Here is an 18448-nt window from a genome sequence, read left to right as displayed (position 1 = left end):
GAGCTCTGCGTTCCCAATGAGATTCTCAAATTCGTGATATTTAAGTGAAATATTTGATACTTAATCACTAAATCACCGTTTTCGCTATGGATATGTATTTTCCGCAGAAGAGCGAGAATCTACCAAAAGCTCCTCACCCCATCTATAATTGGGGGACTCTAAAGCAGATAGAGTGACAGACGGTGCGGTGTCGTATTTAGGAGATGCTTCATATGATCTGACCTCTCAATTCTCAAAGGGGCGTAGATATAGACACAAGAAGGGCCCTTACAGCTGGGCTTTCTTGGATTGCCCAAAACAATCATATTCCTTGTTGGGATGCCATTTTGCTGGTCCTTTAACCCAAACAAATAAAACCCAGGAAAAAAATCAAAAATCAAAAAGAAAAAATTTAATAGAAAAAATTTATTATCAACGTGGAATTAATTCAAACGGTTCATCATTTGTTCATCTTAAATAAGATCTTGAGATCGAGTTGTCGATTGAAAAATTAACGTTATGAGAGTTTTATCCTTTAGTGGGCAGACTCGACTCGAACTAGATTAAGCTGGACCAATAAATTTTTAAGTATCAAGATACACAAAAGAAATTATTAGTGGTAATGGAGGGAAAGAAAAGAAAAGAAAAGAAGAGAGCTTTAAATCGTTGCCTTAATCTTTTCTCGTAATTAAGATCAAGTCAACAATCGAATGGAGACTAGTCTCAAGCAGTAAACTGATAAAACGTCGAGATCTCCTCTAAATGATAAATATTGTCAAATTTCGACCAGGCCAATATGTAAATCTAGCAATCTGCAATGTAGAAAAAGAAAAGAGAAAAATTATGTGATTATAAAGATAGAAGAAAAGGACAAAATAGTGGATGCCATAGTTTTACAATTCTTTTACATTGACCTATTGAAAGTCTTTGGGCCTTGGCTCATTGGGCTTAATTGTCCCGCTGTGGCCGAACAATGGCCCGTAAGCTGGCCCCCTTAAAAATCCAAACCTCCTGCACGTACAACCAAATCAATTTCCCTCCCCACCTACTTTCGCTTCTTCCACCGCCTCACCACCCAAATCTAAGGTTTTAGTGCCATCTCTTCTCTCTCTCCGTGTGGGCGCGCACTGAAGCTGAATCCACCATGGTGAGTCTCCTCTCTGCGATGCTTGAGCTCGTCGATTGATCTCCTTGAATTCGCTTCCATTCAGTTCGAGCTGCCCACTGATTCTTCATCTTCTTGTTACTTCTTTCAGCCGCAGGGAGATTACATAGAGCTTCACAGGAAGCGACATGGCTACCGCCATGATCACTTCGAGCGTAAGCGTAAGAAGGAGGCGCGAGAAGTCCACAAGCGCTCCGCCATTGCCCAAAAGGTTCCTCCTTCACCCCCCGTTGTTCATTCTTTTGGTCCTCCGGGAAGTTACGTTTTTTTTTTGCTTGGATTTGATGAATATGAGCTGTGTTTTCAATTCCGCTGCACTCTGAATCGTTGCGTGCAGGCATTGGGTATTAAGGGCAAGATGTTTGCCAAGAAGAGATATGCTGAGAAGGCTCTCATGAAGAAGACGTGAGTTCTCTAATTCTTATTTTATTGTTTACCTTTTTTCCTTTTTGGCTAAATTCTCATCTTGTTGTTGAAGCACAATGTTTCGAAGCTCATTTTTTTCATGGTTGTCCGGCTGGGGCTTGTTAACTATAGATAATTCGTTTTCATTTCTTCTTGGTATGTGTCGTCAATGAGGATTGAGCCCATATTCCTAAATGATATTCTACTTCCCTTGTCGAGCTACGAACTTGATGTGTAATATTACACACAGGAAATTCAGTGTTATTTCGTTGATGGTCTCTCAACATGCTTCTTTGTCTTTTAGAAGTATGGCACGAATGTGTTAACAGACTCTTCACGTAAATAACAGATTGGCTATGCATGAGGAGTCAACAAGTAGGCGGAAAGTGGACGATGATGTCCAAGATGGAGCTGTTCCAGCATATCTGCTTGATCGTGAGAACACTACACGAGCGAAGGTATGTTTGTAATGGGATAACTATAAATAAGTATTCATATTTGTTATTGTTGGTGGTTAACGAAACTAATGTTACTTTATTTATAGGTACTTAGCAACACTATCAAGCAGAAGAGGAAAGAGAAAGCTGGGAAATGGGACGTCCCTCTACCCAAAGTGAGTTAGTCTCCTTTGTCTTCTCTTGTTGAAATTTCTATTATTCATTTATTTGTAGATTAAGGAGTAGAAAGATGTTCGATGTTTCAACATCCATTCTTTCTGTAATATTTCGAACTTGAGATCTGTTGGTTGTATTATATGACAAGTTAAATCTCTCACCTTCAGGTAAGACCTGTTGCAGAGGATGAGATGTTTAAAGTGATGAGATCCGGTAAACGCAGAAGTAAGTACATTGCAAAGCTCTTTCTCTTGAATTTTGTTCAATTTTCTGGTGGTGTTTCCTATCATATTGTTTCCTTTGCATGTGGGAACTTGTAGGTATCTATTTTGTTTGATCGAGTGAGATCTCTTTACTTATCTAATACTCGCAATATATATCTGCTTTGATTTTGAGATATAACTGGGAGGACTAATATGAATATGAGGATGATATCTTGTTTCTTTTATCTGTTATTCGGGACCACCTAATTTTTCATTATACTTTATAGACAGTTCAAATAGCTCTGGCATTTCACATTCTCTAACGTGTTCTCCACTTCAGCCAAGCAATGGAAGAGGATGGTGACGAAGGCCACATTCGTGGGTCCCGCTTTTACCCGGAAACCTCCCAAGTATGAGCGATTCATTCGTCCTTCAGGTCTAAGGTTCAATAAGGCACATGTCACGCACCCCGAACTCAAGGCCACGTTCAATCTTGAGATCATTGGTGTGAAGAAAAACCCCAATGGCCCTATGTATACCTCTCTTGGTGTGATGACCAAGGGAACTATCATCGAGGTAATGCCTCCTTCGCATCAACCCATCATTCATGCAGAAAACCTGATAGATCTCCTGAGCAACATTTCTATTAACGATCTCAGGTTAATGTGAGTGAGCTGGGTCTGGTCACACCAGCTGGGAAAGTCGTGTGGGGTAAGTATCCGTCACTAAAGAGATGCTTTTATTCTCTTTTATCTTCTGTATGCGGCTGCTGACATAATTGCTGTGGATGGTTGCAGGCAAATACGCCCAGGTGACTAACAATCCCGAGAATGATGGCTGTGTCAATGCAGTTCTGCTGGTCTAACACCAAAGCAGCTGCCCAGCTTGTGGCAGATAGACATTTTGTTATGTATAACCTATTCACTTCGAGAGAGCTTTTGTTTTTGCTACTTTTGATACTGTTACTGATCTTATAAAGAGATGTTTCACCGAGTATTTTTTATACAAATATGTCCATTTCATTCATCGACTTATCTATTTAGATGTGGACAAAACGTCTCCAGATCATTTCTATCTTCTCCAGTGAGACTGCAACAAGATATAGAAAGCATAACAAGACCAGTCTCTTGAAACAAAAGACAAATTGCACTGGTGGTTCAAAATATTTTACAAATGTTTCATTATGGTTCAAAAAGTTTTTTTCGCTACATAATGGTACAAAATGTTTTAAAATTGTTTTATGATGGTACAAACCGTCAATTCGAGCTTGACGCCGTCAAGCCGACGCTGACGTGGCTATTACGTGTCACCTCCTTGCTGACGCGGTCGAAAAATTTTAAAATTTTAAAATTTTAAAATTTTGAAAACTTTTAAAAATAATTTTAAACTTTTAATTTAAAATTTAAATTTAAATTTAAAAAAATTTTAATATTAAATTTTAAAAAATTTTAATATTAAATATTAATTTTTTTATAAAATTAAAAAAAAAAAAAAAAAAAAAAAAAAAAAAAATTTTAAAAAAATTTTAAAAAAATTTAAAAAAATTTTAAAAAATTTAAAAAAATTTAAAAAAATTTAAATTTTTTAAAAATAATTTTCAAAATTTTCAAAATTTTAAAATAATTTTATTTTTTTTTTCTAAATTTTTACTCTTATTATTATTTTTTATTATATTTTTTAAAAAAAATTTAAAAAATTTTATATTTTTAAAAAATAATTTTCAAAATTTTCAAAATTTTAAAATATTTTTTTTATTTTTTTTGAAAATTTTCTCTTTTTTTTGAATTTTTTAATTTTTTTTTGAATTTTTTAAAATTTTATTTTCTCTTAAATGACGTGGCGCACTATGATTGGTTTCACGTAACAAAAGTGACACATAGAACGCGCCACATCAGCAAAATGTTAACGGCGTCAGAGCCGATTGACGGTTTGTACTATCATGAAACAACTTTAAAACATTTTGTACCATCATGTAGTGAAAGATTTTTTTTGGACAATAATGAAACATTTGTAAAACATTTTGGACCACCAGTGCAATTTACCCTAAAACAAAACCAAGAACAGTACAACGGATAGAACATCTGCAACATTGAGCAGATGAAACTATTTGTTACGATTCAATGCATCCCCAAAACAAACAAATTACCGGGGGGTTTCATATATACTATTCTATTCCCCTTACTTTAAATAAAAAGTATTGAACCTCAGGGGAAGTAACTACACAAAAAAATGAGGAAATGGTGAATATTTTATTTTATTTATATTATCCAAACAAGAGAAAACGCTAGCAAATGGCAGTAATCAACTGACGGGGGCTGGTACGGGAAGAGGCTCGATCACTTGGAGCAACCTTGTGGCAAGCCGCCTCGTTAGGTCCTCCACGGACACCTTCACCACGTACCTCCTCATGCCGCTCCCTATATCGGCTGCATATCTGCTGGCACAGTAAACTCAGACAACTACAACAGCTTTCCAATTTGTCCCCCCTACCACTTTACTTGCCCCTGGTCCCGCGAGAAACGACCCGTCTTGCAGTAAAATGCGAAGTCCTCGCAGTTTTTCGTAAGGACATTGTACCAGCCGAACCCCTTCTTCAATAGATATTTTGCTCGATCGACCACCTCGTCATTTGAGTCACACTCAACAAAACTGCAGGTCCCACCCCGAGCTTGCTTAAAGCGGGCAAAGGAGACAGAGTACTCGAACCGGTATAAGAGCCCCCCTGAGAGGAAGCAGTCAAGGCAGGATAAGACAACCCCATGGCCTGCCTTTGGAGGAGTACAGTTACAGCACAGGACACAGGCTTTGGATGATCCCGAGGACGATCCCGAGCTTACCGACAGTAGGTCCCATGCCGTCTCAGTCCTAACTTTTTCGCCATCGCTGGTGAAGTGGATGACCTTGTTCTCTCCAACATAGATGCCTACACGTTTGAAAGTTGAAACATTCATCAATATCTCCATCAGAAACATCACATTCTACTGATAATAAAGGGCCTTCCTGTTGGGAATCGATGCATGCCCTAAAGGCAATCTATCATCAGTTATGTAATATGATATAAATTTTATTATAATATGAGGCATTTATATTATTGTGTGAATTACGCTAAATATTAATTATACACAATAACGTCATTGGAATAGTAGGCTCAATAGGCATCAAGTTTGACTTGATTGTGAGATCCTATAATTACTGAACGCTATTCCTAAAAGTCCTTAGTCGGAGTATTATTATTAATTAGGACAACGATAATGCAGTTAGACTAGTGTGGTGTTGATTGATGACCAAGTCTCACTGACCATGGATGTTGAGGCATTAAATCACACCACATGTATACATTAAGAGTAATGTGTACTGGACTGACCCGCCATAAGACTGTTACATGGGTTGTTATGTGATTGTCATTAGCAGTTCTTATAGTAACTATGGTACGGTGATCCTTTGACTTGAGGTCATCATGGATTCCTACAGTATATTTTGATGCAGTCAAACGCCACCGTAACAGGCTGGTTATAAAGATAATTATTGGGTATGCCATAAAGCATGGAGAGGAATGTGAGTGACCAAGATAGAATTTGTCCCTCCTACGTAACGGAAGTGGTATTTTACGGCCGCTTGGTGGGCATACTCTAAAAGTGTATACACACCCAAATGAGTCGATATAGGGATATCGAGCTCATTTACTCTGATAGACTTACCCGATAAACAAAGAAAGAGAAATTGAGCCATACAAAGGTGACAAGACCATGTCTTGGGCTCAATAAAGATATAGAAGACAAATGGATTATACTGTATGGTAATATAGGTCACAAGGTTCGTCAAGAAATTGATTTTCTGATTACTTGAGTAGCAGTGATGTATTGCTAGATGTCGCCCATTGTTTATAATATTGAAATAGATATTTCGATATTACTATCAACGTAATCAGGAACCTACAGGGTCACGACCAAATCGAAGATCCGTCGACGAAATCGGTGTGGATACTGGTAGAGGCGTCGCGCTTGGGATGCTTAGTCGACGATTTAAAAGATTTCAGGTACACTTTATCAACTCTTATTCTTCTAATAAGTCTTAGTATCTAGTTTCACCGTAAAAAATTTTGAATTTCTCCTCTTTTTACGTTTCGGTAGGCCCCGTGAAACTAGCACTTCCAAGCAGCAGTATGTCGAGAAAATAATATCAAGCGGGAACGTGGTGCCTAAATTTCGACAGAGCGACAGATTCAGTGTAACAGCTAATTTGCCATCAAGAACATGACAACAGCAGCGAGTAGAGACAGATGCTGCCTCCTTGCTAAAAAAAAATCGGGATTTCAGCAATTCCAGAGTTGATATGATCATCTCAAGCTTCCAAGAAAGCATCTTTAGAGAAAGCCATGACTTTTAACAGCTTCTTCCGCTCAAGAAACGCTTATCTTAACACATACTCATTTCGAAAGCAAATCATCTCTTCAATGATCAAAGCAGGTAGAAATGCAGGGAATGATAAGAGGAAGAGGAGAGGAAAGGAGACGACCATGGTGAGCGTAAATGCCATAAGTCCTCCAAGAATAGATGTGATCGCCGGGCTCCAGGCTCTCTCTGTCAATACTGCCATGGTTCGAAGGTAAATCATCATCAATAAAGAACGCTATTTGTATTTGTTCACAAATTCAGAACCCCAACAGCAAAAGCTCATTGAAGAAGAAGAAGAAGAAATGAACAAGGAGATTACCAGTCGGAGAGAAGCTCCATCTTCGCTCACCCCCTGCTTCCGGGTCCTCTGCTTTTCTTTATTATGTGGGAGAATCGAATTCCTCCGAGAAAGCTGGGGAAGGGGCGAGGCCGAGTGGCCGACAGCTTAGGAATGGAATGGGATTCTTTAATGGTTAAGCAAACAGGAGAAAGACAAGACGTGGCGTACGAGATGGACAGAGAGATTACCAGTTGGAGAGAAGCCCCATCTTCGCTCACCCTCCGCTTCCGGGTCCTCTGCTTTCACCTTCAGGTAAGACCTGTTGCAGGGGATAAGATGTTTAAACTGATGAGATCCAGAAGTAAGTACACCGCAAAGGATGATATCTGCTTTAATTTCCAGATATAACTAGGAGGACTTCTATGAATATGAGGATGATATCCCGCTTCTTTTATCGTTATCCTATAAAAGAAGCGATGCAGCGGGTACAGACTTGCCATCACCATTCACTGGATTACCGTTTATCATGAGCTTCGCAGAGGCACTAAACTTCGGCAAAGGCGGCAAAATGTTATTGTTGCTCAGATCCAAGTAAGTCAGGGACTTTCAAGAAGTCCAGCTTGCGGGAATTGAACCAGTTAAATTGTTCGATGAGAGTCGAATTGAGGACAGATCAGGGAGGTCCGCTACCGAGGGACTCAGCGTACCACCAAGGTTGTTCTTGGGCAGATTTATCATCGAAACTTTTCGATTGCTGCCGCAACCCAAACCGAGCCATGGCCCCTTGCAAGGATCGTTTCCCGCTCGAGAATTCAGGAGGCTTGAGGGGTAATTCACCTCATCGAGGAACCCGATCAGGGACATAACTTGAGGGTCGCAGGGCGCCCCAGGGGAGGGCAAACAGAAGGAGCTCGAAAAGTCCACAAGCGGTCCACCATTGCCCAAAAGGTTCCTCCTTCATCGTTGCGTGCAGGCTTTGGGTATTAAGGGCAAGATGTTTGCCGAGAAGAGATATGCTGAGAAGGCTCTCATGAAGAAGACGCGAGTTCTCTAATTCTCATTTTATTGTTTACCTTTTTCCTTTTTGGCCAAATTCTCATCTTGTTATCGAAGCACAATGTTTTAAAGCTCATTTTTTTCATGGTTGTCGGGCACGGGCTTGAAATTCAGTGTTATTTCGTTGATGGTCTCTCAACATGCTTCTTTGTCTTTTAAAAGTATGGCACGAATGCATTAACAGATTCTTCATGGAAATAACAGATTGGCTATGCATGAGGAGTCAACGAGTAGGCGGAAAGTGGACGACGATGTCCAAGATGGAGCTGTTCCAGCATATCTGCTTGATCGCGAGAACACTACAAGAGCCAAGGTATGTTTGTAATGGGATAACTATAAATAAGTATTCATATTTGTTATTGTTGGTGGTTAACGAAACTAATGTTGCTTTATTTATAGGTACTTAGCAACACTATCAAGCAGAAGAGGAAAGAGAGAGCTGGGAAATGGGACGTCCCTCCACCCAAAGTGAGTTAGTCTCCTTTGTCTTCTCTTGTTGAAATTTCTATTATTCATTTATTTGTAGATTAAGGAGTAAAAAGATGTTCGATGTTTCAACATCCATTCTTTCTGTAAACTTGAGATCTATCGGTTGTATTATATGACAAGTTAAATCTTTCACCTTCAGGTAAGACCTGTTGCAGAGGATGAGATGTTTAAAGTGATGAGATCCGGTAAACGCAGAAGCAAGTACATTGCGAAGCTCTTTCTTTCTCTTGAATTTTGTTCAATTTTCTGGTGTTGTTTCCTATCATATTGTTTCCTTTGCATGTGGGAACTTGTAGGTATCTATTTTGTTTGATCGAGTGAGATCTCTTTGCTTATCTGATACTCACAATATGTATCTGCTTTAATTTTGAGATATAACTTGGAGGACTTCTATGAATATGAGGATGATATCCTGCTTCTTTTTTCTGTTATTTGGGACCACCTAATTTTTCATTATACTTTATAGGCGGTTCAAAATAGCTCTGGCATTTCACATTCTCTAACGTGTTCTCCACTTCGGCCAAACAATGGAAGAGGATGGTGACGAAGGCCACATTCGTGGGTCCCGCTTTTACTCGGAAACCTCCCAAGTATGAGCGATTCATTCGGTCCCTCAGGTCTAAGGTTCAATAAGGCACATGTCACGCACCCCGAACTCAAGGCCACGTTCAATCTTGAGATCACGGGCGTGAAGAAAAACCCTAATGGCCCTATGTATACCTCTCTTGTTGTGATGACTAAGGGTACTATCATCGAGGTAATGCCTCCTTCGCAATCGCATCAACTCATCATTCATGCAGAAAACCTGATAGATCTCCTGAACAACATTTCTATTAACGATCTCAGGTTAATGTGAGTGAGCTGGGTCTGGTCACACCAGCTGGGAAAGTCGCGTGGGGTAACTATCCGTCACTAAAGAGATAATTTTATTCTCTTTTATCTTCTGTATGCAGCTGCTGACATAATTGCTGTGGATGGTTGCAGTCAAATACGCCCAGGTGACTTAACAATCCCGATAATGATGGCTGTGTCAATGCAGTTCTGCTCGTCTAACACCAAAGCAGCTGCCCAGCTTATGGCAGATAGACATTTTGTTATGTATAACCTATTCACTTCGAGAGAGCCTTTGTTTTTGCCACTTTTGATACTGTCAACTCATCTTATAAAGAGATGTTTCACCGAGTTTTTTATACAAAGATGTCCATTTCATTCATCGACTTATCTATTTAGATGTGTACAAAACGTCTCCAGATCATTTCTATCTTCTCCAGTGAGACTGCAACAAGATATAGAAAGCATAACAAGACCAGTCTCTTAAACAAAACCAAGAACAGTACAACGGACAGAACATCTGCAACATTGAGCAGATGAAACTATTTGTTACGATTCAATGCATCCCCAAAACAAACAAATTACAGGGAGGTTTCATATATACTATTCTATTCCCCTTGCTTTAAATAAAAATTATTGAACCTCAGGGGAAGTAACTACTCAAAAAAATGAGGAAATGCTGAATATCTTATTTTATTTATTATCCAAACAAGAGGAGACCATAGCAAATGGCAGTAATCAACTGACGGGGGCTGGTACGGGAAGAGGATCGATTACTTGGAGCAACCCTGTGGCAAGCCGCGTCGTGAGGTCCTCCACGGACACCTTCACCACATCCCTCCTCATACCGCTCCCTATATCGGCTGCATATCTGCTGGCACAGTAAACTCCGACAGCTACTGCCGCCATCCCATACACATTTGTCGTCACAAGGCGGATCGGGCTGGAAAGGACTGCTGCAAGGGGCCCACCCACAATGGAGACCGCCTGACCTCCTTGCCCGATCGTCCCCTGGTCCAGCACGAGGAGACCCGTCTTGCAGTATATTGCAAAGTCCTCGCAGTTGTTCTTAAAGACGTTGTAGCAGCCGAAACCATTCTCCAATAGATATTTTGCTCGATGGACCACCAGGTCATTTGGGTCGGACACAGCAAGGGTGCAGGTCCCACCCCGGGCCTTCGCAAGGAAGTGGGCAGGGGAGACAGAGTACCCGAAGCGGTATAAGATCCCACCTGAGAGGAAGCAGTCGAGGCAGGATGAGACAACCCCGTGGCCCGCCTCTGGAGGAGTACAGGTCGGGCACGGGACACGGGATCGGGACGGTCCCGAGCTTACCAGCAGTAGGTCCAATGCCGTCCCAGTCCCGACTTCTTGGCCCCCTCTGGTGAAGTGGATGACCTTGTTCTCTCCAACGTAGATGCCTGGACGTTTGAAACATTCATCAATATCTCCATCAGAAACATCACATTGTACTGATAATAAAGGGCCTTCCAAGCAGCAGTATCTCGAGAAAATAATATCGAGCGGGAACTTGGTGCCTAAATTTCGACAGAGCGACTAATTCTGTGTAACAGCTAATTTGCCATCAAGAACATGACAACAGCAGCGAGTAGAGAGAGAGATGCTGCCTCCTTGCTAAAAAAAAATCGGGATTTCAGCAAATCCAGAGTTGATATGATCATCTCAAGCTTCAAAAAGAAAGCATCTTTAGAGAAAGCCATGACTTTTAAAAGCTTCTTCCGCTCAAGAAACGCTTAACACATACTCATTTCGAAAGCAAATAATCTCTGCAATAATCAAAGCAGGTAGAAATGCAGGGAATCATAAGAGGAAGAGGAGAGGAGATGACCGTGGTGAGCGTAAATGTAAGCAGTCCTCCAAGAATAGATGTGATCGCCGGGCTTCAGGCTCTCTCTGTCAACCCTGCCATGGTTCGAAGGTAAATCATCATCAATAAAGAACGCTATTTGTATTTGGTTCACAAATTCAGAACCCCAACAGCAAAAAGCTCATTGAAAAAGAAGAAGAAGAAGAAGAAGAAGAAGAAGAAGAAGACGAGATGACCCAAAAGAGAGATTACCTGTTGGAGAGAAGCCCCATCTTCGCTCACCCTCTGCTTCCGGGTCCTCTGCTTTTCTTTCTTATGTGGGGGAATCGAATTCCTCCGGGAAAGCTGAGGAAGGGGCGAGGCCGAGCCGCCGACAGTTCAGGAATGGAATGGGATTCTTTAACGAATGACGGCTATGCCCTCTCTCTCTCTTTCCTTTCTCTTCTCTGCGCTGCGTCTCCTCGTCAGACAGACCCTTACCGATTAAGCAAACAGAAGAAAGACAAGACGTGGCGTGGGATGGTAATGACGGACGGGGTTTTCACGCGGTAATGAAATGCAATTGCTGCAGGGAGAGAAGGAAAGGGTGGGGGGGGGGGGGGGGGGGGGGGGGGGGGGGGGCTGGTTTTGCTTAATGACGCCATAAGTAAACGATGACGGAAGCAACAGTGATGTCTGGACTGGGCCCAAAAGTTGGGAAGAGCTAAGGGGCCCAATTCTCTCTGGGCTCTCTCTCTCTCTGTTTGTTTTTTTTTTTTTTTATAATACCCAATGCCTTGGGCTTATGGGAGTCTGCTCCGCGATCTTTGGGCCCACGATCTCATGATCCAACCGGTGACCATAATACGATCTCATCGAGGATCGTATATGTAGTTGGAGAAAGGGAGTTCGGAGCAGTCATCGAGATTGGTGAGTCCATAGATGTAGGCATTTGATCTTGTAGTTCCGATGAGGTACGAGAGAACAAGAACAATTTGGGACATATAAACTGAACCTCACCCGTGTTAAAGAGAGATTCGGGTTCGCCACGTGTAGTCTCGTAGCACCTCAACACATATAATATAACTAAGCTCATGGTCACAGCGCAAACCCGGCCAGTCTCTCACACCACAAAGGTCTTGAATCGAATCTAATCGAATCGATACCTCCAAGACCACGAGCTTTTGTAGGCTCCAGGATTGGAAGTAGACAGTGACTTTCACGGTGAGAACCGGAACGGACAAAAGGGTGGTGGGAACACATGTCGAGCAGCCCACCAGAGTCTCATCACCAAAGGAATGACTACCACACCATGCTTACGCTTCTGTGTGTCTGATAACATGCCAAAATGGCTATTTAGCTCTGAGTCCACACTGACATTTTTGTACTTTGTAGCTTAGTTTTCCATTTCCTGTGAGAGAGACCAAACTTCAGATGGATCAATCGATTGATTGATGATTACTAATATTCCACAAAGGTCACCTTCACGCGAGGTTAAGATGGATGGCTTATACTAATGGGTCGCAGTTAACACAGTCATTTTTCTCTTGGTTGCAATATGTGCATCATCAAGCTAAGGTTCCGAGGCCACTATATGTCGAGGAATATTCAAAAGGATGCCCAACTGGCCGAAATGGCAAATTCTTTTGATGTGTTACCTTCCATGTAGAGAAAGCGAATATATATATATATATATATATATATTTTTTATAGTTATAGATGAGATCGATAAGTCTATTCAAATGAAATAAAATGATTCTATTATAATTAACATTTACTATTGCCCACTACCCCTATTTATAGATACGCGCATTGGCTGCTTTAGTGAATACTAATCGCAAAGATGGCAAAAAATCGTACTTTTCCATGAGAAACGAGCACATGGACATGGCGGACTGGTGGTGAATGCTGTGGGAAAGAGGTCAATGATGAACAAAAAAGTCATTTGCCTTGCTCCCAGCTTGTAAACGACCATGAGAAGACGAAAACTATAAAAATAAATAAATAAATCACATGATCAAATATAGAAGCTATACGTGCAGTCATGCATTTGTTGTGTTTACATTGTTAAGTCTCACGTTGTCGCATTATTAATTATATTAACTCGAGGAACTACTTTGGGTCTAAAGTCAGTGAGGAAGGAATTCATAAAGCTTGCAAAAATAAGTGGGAAGACGAAGACGTTGATGGGCCTCAAAAAGATCGGTCCTAGCTGCTTGTCTGCTTATTATGTATATTTGAATACGATACATGATGATATGATAATAGTTTGACCTAATTAATCAATCAGGAAAATCGTATATATAAATTTATTCCTGTAATATAGGGCTCTAATGAAAATTTAATATCAATGAATTCAGTTGATTTTTGTGTATAGAGTTTCGAGTTCTGACGAACGTAAGTGGGCTCGTTAATGTATGTATCATCGGCTCGAACCCTTTCTCGGTCAATGTTTGAGAAGACAACGATGCTGTTCTCCTTCACATGAAACGGTACCTGCCCGGAATGTTCGACAGGTAGACCAACAGTCACCAGAACTGATGATAGCATCATCATGGACAAGGAAGGAGCTGATAGGGGAGATAACGAGGCCATTTGCGTGGACGAATCATATATTGCCACGTCGTCCAGTCACGATCTGACCTTAACTGTACAAAACTCCTCCTCCATCTCCCATACTCCCGACCGCCGCCTGTCCCGCCAAAAAAAAAAAAAAAAAAGAGGCATATCCTCCTTCCGGAATATTCCCGCCAAACATACCCCCCTCGGCCCTACCACCACGCGCCATCCCGCCCACGTCACCTCTCGGTATCTCGTCACGGACTATCGTCCTACGTGGCAGCCACGTGTGCGGTGCAGCCCCTGAATAAGTGAATATGTCGAGAGCCCTCCAGGGGAGTCCTGACCGTAAAAGCTCCCGCCCCCTTCCCTCTCCGTTGCTCGCCTCTCTCTCTCTCTCTGTATCTGTCTATCTATCTCTCTATCTCTGGCAGTTGTCGGGAAGTCCCGAGCTCCGGTCCGGAGTTCCCCGTCGGAATGGTCAACGAGACGCAGGCCCCGGCGTCCTCCAGCGCCTTCTCGTTTATTTCCAAGAGCTGGAGGGATGTCCGGGTCTCCGCCGACGCCGACTTCCAGTTGATCCGGAACCGGGCCAATTCTTTCAAGAACCTCGCCACCTCCTTCGACCGGGAGCTCGAGAACTTCATCAACACAGCCTCCACCTTCTCCGTCCCAGCGATCAGCTCCTCCACCCCCGCGGAGATCGACTTCGTGAAGAAATTGCAGCCCAAGCTCTCGGAGTTCCGCCGGACCTACTCCGCCCCAGACTTCAGCAAGCGGGTGCTGGAGAAATGGGGGCCCCGGGGCAGCATCAGGATCGATCTTTCCGCCATAAAGAACGCGATTGTCCCGGAGGTGGAGGACAGGGATGGGATTGTCGATTTCGATAGGGTCAGACGGGGGAGGAGGGTTAGGTTTAGGAATTTCGGGACGGAGGAGGTTAAGGAGAAGGAGAAGGATTACTGGGAGCCGATTAGGGCGTTCAAGACCCGGCTCAGGGAATTCGAGAGGCGGAGCTCGTCCACTGTGGATATATTTGAGGGCTGGAAGAGTGGGGAGCTTGTGGAGAAAGTGAAATCGAGCTTGGTATGATTGTTTCCGCCGTATTTTGCTTCCTGAAAGTTTGAATTTTTGCCCCGCTTGAGTGAAATTATCCGTCCTCACAATCTAGTTCGTAAATAAGCAACTGAAAATTGAGATATGTATATATACTTCCTTGCCAATGTCTATCAATTCATCCTTCTGATGAATATAAGCGGATACCTAACCCAACATTCTCTCTATAACTTTGTGCAGAAAGCGATTTGCAAGGACCCTGAAGACTCGAAGGTTGGTCAGTGCTATTAAGTTTAATATATATGCAAAGAAAATAAAATAAAAATATATTGAGAATAAGATGTGTCATAGTTTGTAATCTGCAAGCTTTTGAAGAAAATTAAGCCTCGAAAACACCGCATTAAAGATGCAGAGATCTTCTGTGCACTATGCGTGAGGTTGAAATCGCGGCAATCATTTACTCATGTCAAAATTTTGCACTGGCCCGCTTGATTTTGATTCTCTCTAGTTACTATATTGTAAAAGCTGATAAAGCTTTTTGTTTTTGTAAAACCGTAGGAAGTACCTCCGTTGGATGTTCCTGAACTTCTTGCCTGTCTGGTGAGGCAGTCTGAACCATTTCTTGATCAACTCGGCGTAAAGAAGGGTTAGTTTTAGCTTTCACCTTATGTTTAGACCGTTCTATAATCTATAGGCATGGTTTGTTGGTTTAACCAATCTGCTGAAAGACTCTCCTAGTTGCTTATGCAACCCTGTGCTATGCATCATTCAGTTTGAGTTGTGACATATTCCGATGTCTCGTTGCAGATTTATGCGAGAAGATAGTTGAGAATTTGTGCAGTAAACGCAAGCACCAGTTTCTCCAGCCATCTCTGTCTGGAGGGGAAACTTCTATTGTTGGCAACGACAATATAAGTGATGAACTGGACCTGAGGTTAGCAACTGTCCTTCAGAGTACAGGGCATTGCTATGAGGGTGGCTTTTGGACAGACCACAGAAAGTACGACATGTCCAACCAGAAAAGGCATGTCGCCATTGTTACTACAGCTAGTCTCCCGTGGATGACAGGGACTGCTGTAAATCCTCTATTTCGAGCAGCGTACTTGGCAAAGTCTGCGCAACAGAATGTGACGCTGTTGGTTCCTTGGCTTTGTAAATCAGATCAAGAGCTAGTTTATCCCAATAGTATGACCTTCAGCTCCCCTGAAGAACAGGAGACCTACATACGCAGCTGGCTTGAGGAAAGAATTGGCTTTAAGGCTGATTTCAAGATTTCATTTTATCCGGGAAAGGTATGCTACTTGAAAAGTTGCATGCTTTAGCTCGTGAATTCTGTCTGTGCTGTAACCGACATTTTTCCATCTTTTAGTTCTCAAAAGAGAGGAGGAGCATAATTCCTGCGGGTGACACTTCCCAATTCATCCCATCAAAAGATGCCGATATTGCTATCCTGGAAGAACCTGAGCACTTGAACTGGTATCATCATGGCAGGCGTTGGACTGATAAATTTAACCACGTTGTCGGCATTGTGCATACTAATTACTTGGAGTATATCAAGCGGGAGAAGAATGGGGCTATCCAAGCTTTCCTTGTGAAGCACATAAACAATTGGGTGACGAGGGCGTACTGCCACAAGGTAGCAATTCTCCTAAGGTTTCTTAAATTCTTTCGGCGGATTCCTTTGCGGGAGGAAGTTCCCTGTATTTATTAAAGAGAATATGTTGAATTATATTTAATGGGCTAATTTCTTTCGCATGTTTGTGTTTAGGTTCTTCGCCTTTCTGCTGCTACACAAGATTTACCTAGGTCTGTGATTTGCAATGTTCATGGGGTAAATCCCAAGTTCTTGAAAATTGGAGAAAAAGTAGCTGCAGAAAGGGAACTTGGGCAGCAGGCCTTCTCAAAAGGTGCCTATTTTTTGGGGAAGATGGTATGGGCGAAGGGATACAGGGAGCTGATCGATCTGTTGGCAAAGCACAAGAATGATCTTGACGTTGACGGTTTCAAGTTGGATGTGTTTGGCAACGGGGAGGATGCACTAGAGGTCCAGAGTGCTGCTAGGAAACTGAATCTAAATCTCAATTTTCTTAAAGGAAGAGATCATGCGCATGATTCTCTTCATGGGTAAGACACAGCGAATCTACAGTAGAATGATCCCTTATTCATCGCGAATAGGAGTTGACTGTGCAAGACTGAATTCTTTCTACCTCGTTTTAACATTCCCTTTTTTTTTCACTTCTTGAAGGTACAAAGTATTCATAAATCCCAGTGTTAGTGATGTTCTATGCACTGCTACTGCTGAGGCACTCGCCATGGGCAAGTTTGTAATTTGTGCAGACCACCCATCAAACGAGTTCTTCCAGTCATTCCCCAACTGCCTGACCTACAGCACTTCCAAGGACTTTGTGGCCAAGGTAAAAGAGGCACTTGCAAGTGACCCGCAGCCCCTCACTCCCGAGCAGAGGTACAGACTCTCATGGGAAGCCGCCACCCAGAGATTCTTGGAGTACTCCGACCTCGAGAAGGTGTTAAATGATGAGAAGAGAGCTGAGGAGAAGTCTAACAGGACCATGGTGAAGTCGATCTCGATGCCGAGTTTGTCGGGAGTGGTCGATGGAGGATTGGCTTTCGCCCATTACTCTCTCACAGGGAATGAGTTCCTCAGGCAGTGTACCGGGGCCATTCCAGGATCTCGGGACTATGACAAGCAGCATTGCAAGGACCTCCATCTCTTGCCTCCGCATGTTGAGAATCCTATTTATGGCTGGTGAGGTCGGCTTTCCCCATCCAGTGCAGTCGATGACCACTCCCTGTAAAATAGTTAGGTCTTTGGAGCTCCTGGTGCTCGATAGTCAATAGTGTGACATATTGTTTGCGTAAAATGAATAGCGTCTAGTACAGCAATATAGTTTCACATGTGACCTGAGCAAGTTTAGAAAGTTATGACCGAAGTTTTGCATCCCCGTGTTGATAGATATGTGCCATGTTAATATGGCAGTTTCTTGTACTTACGGAAAAGAAGCGAAGACAACTCTTAACAAAGCTCGATTATCATCTCCGCAATTATCCATTGCCGGTATAGTGTCTCCGGTGTCTCATCGTGTTTTCTATACGTACATGGGTGTCCGATTCTTGGTCCAATTCTACAGTTCTCTAAATGTCAAATCGACCCAACATATCTCAAACTTGGGAATTCTTACTTCAAACAAGATGACATGAAAATCGAGAGCAACATGTTCCAGTGTGATCCAATATACAGATGGTCGAGTTTTCCTCTCGGCAAGTCATCACAATGATTCAAAGAATCTAAAGTGGCTACTGCTTGCTTGTGATCAGAATGATTGGGCCTCTCTCAGGCCCAAATGATATGTATTATGGGCCTTGGGAGGCCCAAAAAGGTCTCCTTATTTGGGGCAAACTCAAAGGACCCACATATATACTCCCTCAATTTTCATAACCGAGCTAATTTTCGAGACATCCCCGTCTCTTTTACGAGATATTCTTGAATGAGTCTTTGTCATGACGTTTTCATCCCCTTTTATGAGATTTCTCTTTTAGGTCTCTTCGTCCATCTTCTCTATTTTCAAGATTCTGATTGGCCTTAATTTTT

General features: G+C 42.2%; 3 protein-coding genes and 2 pseudogenes across 3 annotated transcripts; 3 read left to right on the top strand and 2 right to left on the bottom strand.

Moving 5' to 3' along the window:
* Positions 1 to 986: 986 nt before the first annotated feature.
* Positions 987 to 3392, top strand: LOC116207307 (ribosome biogenesis protein NSA2 homolog). The gene is made up of 9 exons (XM_031540216.1): positions 987 to 1126; positions 1236 to 1355; positions 1482 to 1549; positions 1899 to 2007; positions 2094 to 2162; positions 2331 to 2388; positions 2707 to 2942; positions 3026 to 3077; positions 3164 to 3392. Exons 1-9 carry the CDS (start codon positions 1124 to 1126, stop codon positions 3229 to 3231), a joined length of 783 nt encoding a protein of 260 aa, XP_031396076.1. The 5' UTR covers positions 987 to 1123; the 3' UTR covers positions 3232 to 3392.
* A 1020-nt stretch (positions 3393 to 4412) lies between these two features.
* LOC116207309 lies at positions 4413 to 7867 on the bottom strand (annotated as a pseudogene).
* Positions 7212 to 9798, top strand: LOC116207828 (annotated as a pseudogene).
* Positions 9799 to 9876: 78 nt separating this feature from the next.
* Positions 9877 to 11804, bottom strand: LOC116207308. The gene is made up of 3 exons (XM_031540217.1): positions 11497 to 11804; positions 11266 to 11339; positions 9877 to 10837 (listed from the first exon to the last, which is right to left on the bottom strand). The coding sequence occupies exons 1-3, from the start codon at positions 11514 to 11516 to the stop codon at positions 10155 to 10157; spliced, it is 777 nt and encodes a 258-aa protein (XP_031396077.1). The 5' UTR covers positions 11517 to 11804; the 3' UTR covers positions 9877 to 10154.
* A 2311-nt stretch (positions 11805 to 14115) lies between these two features.
* On the top strand, positions 14116 to 17901 carry LOC116208118 (digalactosyldiacylglycerol synthase 1, chloroplastic). The gene is made up of 7 exons (XM_031541369.1): positions 14116 to 14868; positions 15079 to 15111; positions 15397 to 15484; positions 15646 to 16130; positions 16208 to 16474; positions 16607 to 16962; positions 17084 to 17901. Exons 1-7 carry the CDS (start codon positions 14260 to 14262, stop codon positions 17607 to 17609), a joined length of 2364 nt encoding a protein of 787 aa, XP_031397229.1. The 5' UTR covers positions 14116 to 14259; the 3' UTR covers positions 17610 to 17901.
* The last annotated feature ends 547 nt before the right edge of the window (positions 17902 to 18448 follow it).

This window comes from Punica granatum, chromosome 5 (genome assembly GCF_007655135.1).
Source record: "Punica granatum isolate Tunisia-2019 chromosome 5, ASM765513v2, whole genome shotgun sequence".
Taxonomy (NCBI): Eukaryota; Viridiplantae; Streptophyta; class Magnoliopsida; order Myrtales; family Lythraceae; genus Punica; species Punica granatum.
The sequence above is the reverse complement of the archived record's forward strand: the minus strand, read 5'-3'. Positions and strand labels throughout refer to the sequence as shown.